The sequence below is a fragment of the Enhydra lutris genome, unplaced genomic scaffold (assembly GCF_002288905.1).
Source record: "Enhydra lutris kenyoni isolate GAN:26980312 unplaced genomic scaffold, ASM228890v2 scaffoldscaffold25, whole genome shotgun sequence".
Taxonomy (NCBI): Eukaryota; Metazoa; Chordata; class Mammalia; order Carnivora; family Mustelidae; genus Enhydra; species Enhydra lutris.
Window position 1 is genome coordinate 8078920 of NW_019154109.1, and position 12862 is coordinate 8091781.

General features: G+C 42.1%; 1 protein-coding gene across 2 annotated transcripts in view; it reads right to left on the minus strand.

Annotated features, from left to right (window-relative positions):
* The window catches only part of LOC111151058 (RB binding protein 5, histone lysine methyltransferase complex subunit), a 36902-nt gene extending 24478 nt beyond the window's left edge, over nt 1–12424 (minus strand). The window contains exons 1-2 of one of the 2 annotated variants that reach the window (XM_022508790.1): nt 12244–12424; nt 371–396 (exon numbers count right to left, since the gene is read on the minus strand). In XM_022508790.1, coding sequence (XP_022364498.1) covers nt 371–396; nt 12244–12262 — 45 coding nt within the window. In that variant the 5' untranslated portion in view covers nt 12263–12424. The remainder of the gene's footprint in view (nt 1–370; nt 397–12243) is intronic. The other variant, XM_022508792.1, reaches the window with a different exon arrangement.
* Nucleotides 12425–12862: the final 438 nt, after the last annotated feature.

Sequence of the window (12862 nt, forward strand, 5' to 3'; positions counted from 1 at the left end):
TTGAAACTAGAAAAGCACTAAGGGAAAAAACCCTACATACAGGTGATAGTACTGATTGTGAAAAATTCTTCAAAGTATTGTTTTTAATTTACTGGGAAATGAACTGTGTAAAATTAAAATGCTATGGTGAGATTTCCCACCAATATTGCCTATGTATTTCCTCTATTCTCAAAATTAAACATTGAGTTCATTATAGCAAAAGAGGCATCATCATACTTAAAGCTTACTGTCAAAGAAAAGTGCAGGGGGTGGGGGAGGATCAAATAACATTTTCCACTCAAACACAAAAGACAGCAAGTTATCATACTCCTAAATTCACAATAAGATTATACTCTTAAAAAAAAAAAAAAAAAAAAGACTATCCTCTTACCTCCGGATAATTCTGCCCAAAGGACTCTGCAACAAAGCAAAGAGAGTTCATGGAGCATTTGCAACAAAGCAGGAATCCTCCAGCTCACCAAGTGGCGAACACAATGGTTTGCGAAGCGTGGATGGGAACTGCCTCTGGCTCAGGGACTCCAGAGGGTTCACACCTATTTTCATTATCATACCAAGAAGGCATCTGCCTCTTTACTCTCCTGTGTCCCACTCCTGAGGCCACAGCACCAGTGATATAACAGAGTGCATGCAAAAGTAGATGCAAGAATTCTACCCACCTCACTTAGGCAAGCAGTAAGGGCAACTTGTAACTGTAAAGCAATGCTCTTCTCATTAATTTTGTTTTAGAAAAGTTATTTTTCATAAAAATGTTATTTATGTAAACAGGTAATGGGGTTATGTTGCCTATTTTGAACTACAAACTTTTAAATATCTAATCTATTAAACTATCTCAAGTCAGATGAACTCTCTAGAACCTTCATTAGCAGCAGCCGACCAGAAGTGGCCATTTACCTTCCTAACAATGACATTTATGTCGTCACATAATCTGGTAGTTGATTAAAGATGCAATTCTCTACTCTCTATATTAATTTCTTAAGCAAATGACATTTGGAGGTTGACACCCCTAGCATGTTTTTCCTGTCTGAAATGCAGTGTTCACACAAGTCACAAACATCTCGAACAGCAGATGATGGCAGGATGATACCGCCTGCTTCTCCAAAGTGTCCCGGTCAGCATGTACTTTTAACATTACCTAAGTATTTTATTACAGTGGTTTTTAAACGATGCTGAGAACTACAGATCCATGAAAGCTGTTTCACACATAAGGCATCCAAATCAGATTTCATCTAAAAAAAGTCATCTACTCTTTAAAAAAAAGTCTGAAACCCAGTTTTATTAGACTGTCCTTTATAAAAATGGAATTAAAAACGAAAGAGCAGGAGCTCCTGGCTGGCTCAGTCGAAGACCATGCAACTCCTGATCTTGGGATCATGAGTTTGAGCCCCAGGTTGGATTGTAGGGATTACTTAAACCAAAAACAAAACAAAACAAAACAAAACAAAACGGAGGAGGAAGAGAGGAAGGGGAGGAGGGGAAGGAGGAGGAATAGGAGGAGGAAAGAAAAGTAAAACTACAGTAAAAACATGAAAACCACTAAAAAAAAAAAAAAAACAAAAAACAACAGTCCTACAATAAAGAACACTAAAAGATGGAACTAAACGCAAATGTCCCCAAAAGGTAATTATCTTGATGTATTTAATGTGAACCAGATTTAAGGTGGCTGACTGCATGCACTTACGAAAGAATGAACTGAAATGCTGAAACCAGTAGAGAGGTTTTATTTTTTTAAAGATTTTATTTATTCATTTCAGAAGGAGAAAACGTGCAAGTTTGGGGTGGGAGGAAGGGCAGAGAGAAACAGGCCCCCAACCAAGCAGGGAGTCCCAGGTTCACGACCAGGGCAGAAGGCAGATGTCCAACCGGCTGAGCCACCCAGGCGCCCAGATCGAAAGGTTTTTGAAAGAAATTTTCTGAAGTTACTGAAGTAATACATGCAATACAGAAATGTTAATCAACAAATGATCGTTTCCTCCCTGCAACCCACTCACCAAGGTAAAAGCTTCCATATACTTCCATATGCTTATATAAGCAAATCTAGAAGCATATATTTATTGAGCATTCATGTTTATAGTTGTGTTTTTTAAATAAAACATTACATCTATAATGTGACTTGTTTCCTTAGCAATTTAGCTTAGAAATCTTTCCAAATCAGTAAGATATATACATTCACATGGTTGAGGAAAAAACAAACAAACAAAAAGCATTTATCCAAAAATTAAAAACAAAACAAACAACAAACCACAACCTGAAAAGACAAAGTACTGGGGAAGAAGCAGAGTACGACTGGCTGTGTTGCGATAAGGGAAAGCCACGCAGAAGATTCTGAGTGAGTCCAGGATCCAGGGACCATTTTAATGTACGATCACCTCTCAACACAGACTACCCCTTGTATATCTGGTTTATGTTTCTAGGGTAGGTTTTTCTTTTGTTGCGGATCATCCTAGCGAACAGAACTACAATAAGGTGTTTAAGGAGCACAAAGAAAAAGTGACAACACAGGAGAAAGACCAGGCATATCTGGGGCAGTCCTGTTGGGAGGACCAGAGCAAGACGGCAGTCAAGCAGGACTACAGGAACGCAAGGCCCTTTCCTCAGAGAATGCTCAAGATCACCTTTATACTCTCCATCTTGCCACCAGCTACCATTTTATGGGACAATGAGATGTCTTGGGTTTTAAATCCATACTGGGGGAAAAAAATATGCCCAAAGACGTGGCTGCCAGGAGAAATAAAACCCCTGTCAGAGATTTAACTCCATAATACGCTTGATACAAAAAACATGAGGGGCTTCTATAGCAAAACACATATCCAAAACTGATTACAGAAGAAAAATCCCTGACTGGATCAATGAGTAAAAAACACAAGGAAAGGCTGTTAAAGACACACCATGGAAAGGGAGGAGGGGGGAGGGGAGCAGACCCATAAGGATTTTGTGAGCAGTTTCTCCTAGTCTCAAGCAGCAGAAAATTACTGTATTATTCAAGCTATTCTGAGCAGAAAAAAAATACTAGTTTTTTTTTTTTTTATAAAGCCAACATAACTGACACCAAACCCTCAGAGACAATACAAAAAAGAAAAACAAGAATTTTCTTAACACAAATGGGACACAATATTTCACCTTCACACTCTGCAGACTTGCAAAGTAACCTCTAACAGTATATACAATTATAACCAAATTCGAACCACAAAGCTTCTGGAGAGTTTGCTATAGGACCATGTAAGAAGACATTGCGACAGAGCAGGAGAAACAAGGGTGAGGGTCAAGGGCACTCCAAACAGTCTAATGGCAAGATGCACTCTAATGTACATCCTGAGTCAAGAATGCCTACACAACAGCCACACGATCCTATCTGTAGATACTGAAAACACATCTGCTAAAACTCCATAATCACTTCTAATAAAAGGAATAGAGGACTACAATAAATGATAAAATCTACCAAAAACACAATTATCATTCCAAAAGGTGAAATATTAAAACCATTTCAATTAATATCAGCAACTAGGAAGGGATATATCATTACTAGTTAATACCATACAAGAAATGAAATAACTGGTTTAACCATTGAATATAAGGAGATACAACTATTTCTCTCTTGCTGTCACTGAATACCATGAAAACACAAGAGACTCTAATAAGAAAACTATTTAATTAATAAGAAAATAGGGAAGGGGCTTCTGGCGGCCTCAGTCAGAAGAGCGAGCAACCCCTGGTCTCAGGGTCATGAGTTCCACCCCCAAGCTGGGTGCAGGGTTTACTTAAAAATAAACTTCTTTTTTTTTAAGATTTTATTTATTTATTTGACAGACAGAGATCACAAGTAGGCAGAGAGGCAGGCAGAGAGAGAGGAGAAAGCGGCTCCATGCTAAGCAGAGAGCCGGATGCGGGGCTCTATCCCAGGACCCTGAGACCATGACCTGAGCCAAAGGCAGAGGCTTTAACCCACTGAGCCACCTGGGTGCCCCAACAAACTTTTTAAAAAAAAACAAGAAAATAGGGTAAGGTGGCTTACTACAAGAAAAATATTCAAACATTAACAGATTTTCTTTACATTAGCAATTAGTATCCAAAAACGGAAATACAAGGAAAAATTCCACTCATGATGGCTACAAACATATAAAATATTTAAGGAACAGGTGGTAAGGTAATAAGGAAGACACAAGACATGTATGAAGAAAACTATAAAATCTTAAGTAAGGCCATAAAACCTAAATAAATGAAAAGACAATCTACATTCTGGGATGGGAAAATTTAATGGCTTTCCCTAAAAATTAATAAATGTTATATAATTCCAGATGGGATAAAGACAAAAACGTGAAAAAAAAAATTCTAAATGTACTGAGACTGCTGATATATGATAAAGGTGGCATTTCAATTAGTGGAAGATTTATTTAACATATAGGGAATGACAAGGGACCATATGGAAGAAGGAAAAAGTAATTCCTCTCATATTACATATTAATTTCAGGTAAATCGATGTTTTTAAAGAACAAGAATCTTAGAAGAAAATCTAGGAGACTACATTAATTATCTAGGGTAGGGAAGACCTTAACCAAATGAGGAACACCAAAAGAAAAGAGATATAGGTTTGATTAAATACAAATTTAATATTTTGCATGGCAAAGTTCCCATAAACAATCAAGATTTTGAAACAAACTTTCGGGGTGCCTGGGTGGCTCAGTGGGTTAAAGCCTCTGCCTTCGGCTCGGGTCATGATCCCAGAGTCCTGGGATCGAGCCCCATATCGGGCTCTCTGTTTGGCAGGGAGCCTGCTTCCTCCTCTCTTTCTCTCTGTCTGCCTGCCTCTCTGCCTAATTGTGATCTCTGTCAAATAAATAAATAAAATCTTTTAAAAAAAGAAAAAAAAAGAGTTAGAAACAAACTTTCGGGGTGCCTGGGTGGCTCAGTGGGTTAAAGCCTCTGCCTTGGGCTCAGGTCATGATCCCAGGGTCCTGGGATTGAGCCCCCCATCGGGCTCCCTGCTCAGCAGAGGGTCTGCTTTTCCCTTCCTCTCTGCCTCTGCCTTTCCCCTGCTTGCACTCGTGCTCTCTCTCTCTCTCAAATAAATAAATAAAATCTTAAAAAACAAACAACAACAACAACAACAAAAACAGGAAAATTTAGGGAGAGAACACCTGGGGGTGGAAGAGAGGGCACAGGGACATTTTTATATGTCACCTATAAAAAATGGGAATTATGGGGTGCCTGGGTGGCTCAGTGGGTTAAGCCTCTGCCTTCAGCTCAGGTCATGGTCCCAGGGTCCTGGGATCAAGCCCCGCATCGGGCTCTCTGCTCAGCGGGGAGCCTGCTTCCTCCTCTCTCTCTGCCTGCCTCTCTGCCTACTTGTGATCTCTCTCTGTCAAATAAATAAATACAATCTTTAAAAAAAATGCGAATTACTATAGCCTTTTGGAAAACGGATCTGACAACATCCATTAAAAGCAAAACATAGGGGTGCCTGGGTGGTTCAGTCATTGAGCATCTGGCTTCATTCAGCTCAGGTCATGATCCCAGGGTCCTGGGATTGAGCCCCACATCAGGCTCCCTGCTTGGCTGGAAGCCTGCTTCTCCCTCTCCCACTGCCCCTGCTTCTGTTCCTTCTCTCGTTGTGTCTCTGTCAAATAAATAAAAGCTTAAAAAGAAAAAAAAAAAAAGCAAAACATATAGAGTCCTTACCTCAGCAATTCTACAACTGGAAATCTAATCTCCATAGATGTAAACACAACAGTGGGACAGAAGTACGAATATTTCAAGTATTGTTCTTGGTGGCCAAAAAACAAACAAAACCTACCCAAACCGGAAACAAGGTAAATGTACATTAATAGTGGAACAGATGAATAAATTACATTGCATTCTAATACAAAAGTACTAAAAAATTATGCTAATTATCTTAGAGAAATTTGCGTTGGTGTTACTAAGTAGAAAAAAAGGCAAACACAAAGTGTGTATTATATAATCTCATTTTTTATTATCCTGTGGGTGTGCCCATGCACACACACATATATATAAGCATAGAGAAAAATATGGAAGGAAATACATGGGATTATCAACAAAAAGGAGGCAGCAAAGGGAAAAAAAAGATCACTTTTTTTCAAAACGCATGGGAATTTTACTGTTGAAATTATACATCGTGGGGCGCCTGGGTGGCTCAGTGGGTTAAAGCCTCTGCCTTCGGCTCAGGTCATGATCTCAGAGTCCTGGAATCGAGCCCCACATCGGGCTCTCTGCTCAGCAGGGAGCCTGCTTCCTCCTCTCTCTCTGCCTGCCTCTCTGCCTACTTGTAATCTCTGTCAAATAAATAAATAAAATCTTAAAAAAAAATTTAAAAAAAAGAAATTATACATCGTGTGTATCTACATGAATGCGTTAAAATCCATCAGATCTAGCATCTCCCAATGTGTACGAACAATATCCTACAGTGTTAACTGAAGAAGGCAAGTTTCAAATAATGTGTATAAAAAGGTTCTATTTCTGTAAAAAAGCAAAAACAAAGCCCTAATAAATTTGTTTAAACGTTTGTGCGAGCAAGGAATAAGCTATAGAACGAGAAACTCTAGAAAGTTACCATTTGGGGAAGGGGAGAAAGTTTTTCTGGATGCGTGTTTGAACTGTTTCCACTGCTGTGATAAACACGTGCTATATTTGTTCATTTGAAAAGCAAGAGATTAAAGAACCACAATGCGCCTTCCTGACTTAAACTCACACTGGCTCATCACTTCTCCGAAGAGCTCAAACCTGCACTTGCCTACCATGAGCAGCTACCGCTTACTGAATGCCTACGTGTCCAACTCTGCACTAAGGTCTTTTATATATTCCCTTTCAGTCCTCTCAATTCGTGATTAAGGGACCACTGCTGGCACCCGCTACACCCCAAGACCTGACCTTTACTGCCACCTGCTTGTACTCACGAACCCTCGTCCCACATTTTTGCTCAAGCTCTTCCTTCCCATTCATCTCTTCACTCGGGCAAATGGAAACTGAAACCCTCAGGCGACAGGGTCCACACCACTTTGAGCATAACCCTTGCCTGGTGCCTGTGCAGACAGACTATGGAGTGACCTCCAACTACCTTTACCTCATTAGAATACTAAATCTCCGCCCAAGGAGGAGCACAGGCCTCATTTCCGTAACAATGTCTGTACAGCAGGTTTCCTTAAGGGAGCACCGGTGGCCTTATGCTGACCTCTACACGCAAGGACAAGGCTTCCCAACTAAATAAATATTCATCCAAAAACCCTAAGTAGAAGGAACCCATTCACACTTGCTCAGAGAATAAATGGTTTTGGAAGTTATTCCCCATGATCTCCTTACTTGCTCCAAATAAAGTTTACTTTGTGCACCAGCTCCATGTGGTGCATCTGTGACTCACCAAGGAGCGAACTCTGTTGGTTCAGTGACACTATTACATTCCATTTCACAGTTAAGTCACTTCCCAGGTGCACACAGTCAAAACCTGGAACAACCGGAACCTGACCCAGAAACCATACTCTTAACTGTAACTACACTAAACAGCCTCTAGAATCTTGCCTGAATTTGACCTCAAGGTTATTAATCTATCATCTGTCAAACACAACACAACCCCCCTTTTTGAAAGTCAAAATGTGCCCATCTGCTTTCCTTCTGTACATCTTCCCTTCTCTTCCCACATCTCAAAGATCCCCACCAATTACTCCCTCATGGCCACGGAATGGAATTTAACCAAGAGAAGTGAGCTCAGTGGCCTACCGAAAATTCCACCTACTGAGGATTTTCCTTAGCAACAACCAGTGTTCACTTTATTTGTTCCCAAAAAACCATCCCTTTTCCCAGAGAAGACAAAAGAAAAATTGGAAGTTAAGCTTCCCACCTCCCTTTGCCAATAAAGCCCACAGGAAGCACACAAAAGATCTCCGCTGAGGGCTGAATGAATAATTTTGGTATTACACCATCCAGCCCAACCAAGCAGGAAACTTTTTTAGTCTTCACTCTCCACACAGTGTCACAAACCCTTCCTAGTCGCCTCACTTTTACAGTCTTGGCCTTCCACCACATTCGTCTTCCTGACACTGTTCTTCAAAGCCTGTGCCCCCCTCAGACCTTCCCTTCGGCTAAGGGCAGCTGCTTTGCAGCTGCCTTTTCAGAATCTGAGTTTACAATGCTTCCGGCCCATCCACACCAGCTCCCTCAGGGCCCTCCTCCTTTCTGTCCTGTGAAGATCCTTTTTCCAAACTGCCCTTCAGCTTTCCAGCCCCTTCCAGCCTTCTCCCTCTAGGTCTCCTGACATGGAATAAGGTCTGTTCTCCACACTGCTGAACACCCACCTCCTTAAAGACCTGATTATCACCAGCTCTAAAGCTGCACGGACCTCTTCTCCCAAAGGCCCTATTATTTTCGATTCCAACCCATTCCCCTCTGTCGTAATGCTTAGGAGCAGAGTAGCAATTTCCATTGTTTCCTCAGTCTAACAAGGGAGGACACAAGCAAGGGCATTATTCCAAAGAAATGCAATTTGCAGGTGTCTAGATAACCAATCCCACCCCGCCCTCATCTGATCCCTTCACCAACAAGTAATTACTATGTGTCCTTGACTCCAGCCTCGCCTCCCTCACAGAGCTGCCACAGCCAACTTTCCAAGACCCGAATCTCACCTGTCACTTAGCTGCTTAAAATCTACTTCACCCAACAATATACTAAACTTCTAAGTATAATTTTAAAAAGTGATTTCATTCTGGCCCCTGCCAGTATTATCCTCTCCATGTCTGGCTAACTTCCCATCAGCACCTCGCATAGAAACTCACATAACCCGCCCTAAGCACCAGCTGTAGATCACTGACCATTTCTTGAACATACGATATGCAGTCATGCCTCAGAACATCTGTCCCAACTACTCCCTGCACTGCTAATCAGCTTCTCTAACTTGTCCCTCCGGAAAAAACCTTCTCTATCTGCACTGTCTGGGCTAAATGACGCTTCCTCTATAAAACCATCCCCAAATTCTACCGCCAACCTCCATACTGCAGAATTAATTGCTTTCAGCTGAACTCCCATAATGCATTCACTTATTACGGTTCCATATTAGACACAATTATTTATGTTTCACTCCTTCTAGCTCTACATATTTATTCAGGGCAAAGGCTGTATCTTATTTTGAGGTCTTTCAAACAGTAGCACCCACCCCACCATAAATGGATAAATCAATTTAGTGAGCCCCAACAAGTTTTTTAATAGATTCGAACAGAAGACATCAGAGGCCACTGAGCATAACAGGAATTAAGTATAATTTTGAGAAACTTAGTTATATATATATTTGTATATATGACGGGTTGTGATAGAAAATAGATTTCCTGGGCATCTTGGGTGGCTCAATTGTTTGAGCATCTGACTCTTGATTTTAGCTCAGGTCACATCTCAGAATTGTGTCATCGGGCCCCTGCATCGGGCTCAGCACTGGGCATGAGGCCTGCTTAAAATTCTCTCTCTTTCTATCTACCCCCACTCCCTTCTCCCTCTCTCAAAAAAAAAAAAAAAAAAAAGAGTTTTCTTCCTGTGAGTTGTAGTAAAAATAGTTTTGAAAAACTCTTACGTAACTTTCTATCTCCAGTGCATATTGTCAGATACCCAGCAAGGGCTCAGAAGTGACTGCAGAAGTAAAATCACTACCTTGAGTGTTACATTAACAGCACGTTATCATTCCTTTCCTTTATCTGGACAGATATTCGTTCCCACGCATGCTCCCACAATCACAATCACTTCTGTTCCTTGTGCTTTTTATCTCCAACTTTCTCCTTTAAAACTCAGTAATTTCCATAGAAATGTAGATTTCCAGACCCAGCTTTCTTTTAAATTGTCTAGCCTTCTTGGGGTGCCTGGGTGGCTCAGTCAGTTAAGCATCCCAACTCTTTTAGTTCAGGTCAGAATTGCAGAACGGAGGGATCAAGCCCGACGTCACGCTCCACACTAGACGTGGAGTCAGTCTGCTTGTCCCTCTCCCTGTGCTCCTGCCCCCAACATGCACGCATGTACATACTCACGTGCACTCTCTAATAAATAAAATCTTTAAATATAAATAAGCCGTCTAACCTTCCAATGCTAAATATTCCTAAATTTCACCCTCATGAATCTTCTATATCATTCAAGGAAAATCTTTCCCATGACCACTTCTTTCACGTACTAGCCTATCTATCGCCTTTCCTCCATCCTGAAGTTTTTAAAAATAAGGGTCGACCTCTGGCCTCCACTCTGTCTCCCACGCCTTCCAAAAATGACTGTACTCTGGCTTCCACTCAAGTTGCTGATGGGTGCCGAGTGCCAAAGGACTACACAGAGCAGCCCTTTCCCAGCTTTCAGCATCAACTGCTCTACAAGTGGCTTCTGAGAGCGCGACAACGTGGATCCACCTGCACGTGGATAAATATAGGGAAGCACTCAAAAATCTGCCTAACTCATAATAAGTACTATATAATTCTTAATTTATTATCACTTATTTGTCCTCTTAACCCCAAAATATAGGTAACTGTCCAAGATTCTGCCCTCAGTTTTCTCTTTCTGCCCCCCCACCTTTTCCCCTGGTCTTGTCATCCACTCACAAGGTTTCTTCAACAACCCACCTGCAGGAAAAGTACACATCTCTCTCATAAATCTAAACCGACCTCCTGAACCCCAGATCCACACTCGACATTCCCAATGCTGTCTTTCCCCAATATCCTTAAATGTTCATCAGTAACACCACCACTGGCTCCCATGATTTTCACTTCATAGTTCCTCACTACTGACGCCCCTACCACACACAACGATTCTCAAATTCTGTCAACTCTTACCTCGTCAGGGTCTCTTTGTTCCGTCTCCTAGCTCAGGCCTTCTGTATCACTCATTTACTATAGCCCTCCAAACTGGTTTCACACCACCCAAGCCTCAATGACATGCTGCTGTCAGATAAATCTTAATAAATAAATAAATAAATAAATAATCATAGCTCTGATCAAGTTACTTACCAGGTCAAAACCCTTCAATGGATCTGCCCTACTTTTCTTAAAAAGCACAGACTTTTCAGCTGGGCATTCAAGAGCCTCCACAGAACACACAGCATCTGTTGGCCTTCCTTTTATTCACAGTACCCACAACAAGGCCAAGCAGGAACATTCTTTAGGTGTTCTCTCACTGATGTCTTGGCTCAAACATTCCTAATAAGCATTTCTCCTTGTACCTTCATGCTTCAGTCCATCAATATTTCACCAGTCTTAAATGTCTACTCAAAAGTCCAGCTCCTCCATAGGATTTTTGTTCCTGGATGCCCTTCTTGCCCAGCCTCGAAGACATTCACTCTCTCTCCTAAATGTTCTTAGCACTTGGTAATGACCCTTAAAGGCCTATGTTCTGCAATATATTATGGCTATTTGGATAATCACCTTAAGCTCCTTAAAGGTAAGGACCACTTCTTTAAAAACCTTTGTAGCCCTTTTAACATCCAGTACAACTTCTGAGTTTTGTTTTTTTAAAGAAACTTAACTTTACATCAAGTCTTTTAGGAAATCTGGAAAACCTCAGACACCCCTAGACTATCATGCTAAACACCTAATGAAAACCTAGAAGAAAAGACCTAAGTTTTTAAACAACTTGGGTCAGGGATAGGGAGGAAATAACTCAGAGAGCGTGACAAAAAGCAACTGCTTCTGTAGTTCTGTGTTGTGCACACCATCCCTGTTACTTGAGGAGCTTAAACAGAAAATCAAGATAATGATTCCAGAGCCAACTGTGCCATTTACTCACTCGATGCCTTCCAGTCACTACCCACTATGACTTTTTTCATCTGTCCAATGAGGGACTTCAACTAGAAGATCTCCAAATCCCCCTCCTTAGGCATCCCGAACGTCTACAAAACAATCTAACTTTTCCAGGCACCCAAACCCCTGACGAGTCTTCCAAGCTTCATCTCAAGCCTCACATCCTCACACTCCTTCTTCTCCAAAAACTCTGGTCCTGCCCGCCCTGGGCTACTTCAGCACTTTTGATCCTTGTACTCAAATCGAAGTCACAAGCTGTCTGTGCCTACCACTCCAGCACTGATCTGAAAGTAGCCTCGGGAAAGGCAATGCATTCTGCTTAAGCCGAAGCTGGGCTTCCTCCTCCCGCTGCTGCTCCGTAACAGGAGCGCCCAATGATCCACAGCAGAACTATGTCCCTGAGGTTGCAACCCGCGTCCCTCCCGCCCAGGTTCCCTCCTTTCCAGGACCAAAGGGTTTTCTAAGACGCAACTATAGGCCTCCTCACCCAGCAACTCGAGGTTCATCCCTGAGGACTCCGGCCGCCTGGTCTCGGCTCCAGGAACGACGCCTTTTCCCCCCGCCTGTTTCTGAGACCTGCGTGTAAGTGGGGGGCGCCGCAAATAGCTTAGCACAAGCTCCGGAGACTTTCTGGCTTAGAAGGCCCCGCGGCTTCCGCTTTCTTCCCCCGCCTTCCTTGTTCGTTTCAAGTGGGCTGTCCATATAAATGCCTCACCAAAAAGAAGAACAAACTCTCTCGGAATCATTTGAGAACGCTCTTGACTAAGGGACAAAAATGTCATTGTCAATTAATACTTTAAAAAGTGCGAGTACTTGAGGCTATTTTCTGCCGAATCATATAAGTGAGCTACAAATTTCAGGCATATAGTTAGACTACTAGTCCTTCCGGTGTTATGTGTTCGGCGGCCATGTCTCCGCCGGCTGCTTCCGATGCCGCCAGAAAGGTTCCGGGCAAAGTCCGAGGGACGTAGGAGAGCGGGAAGGGTCGGCCGCAGTGGTCGCGTGTGGAGCGTGGCTCTTAGTCCCCAAGGCGCGTACTCATCAGTATGTATGCTTCAGTCTCCTGGAAGTTACTTCCTAGTTGTAAGGCTGTGCCATTGGGCCCA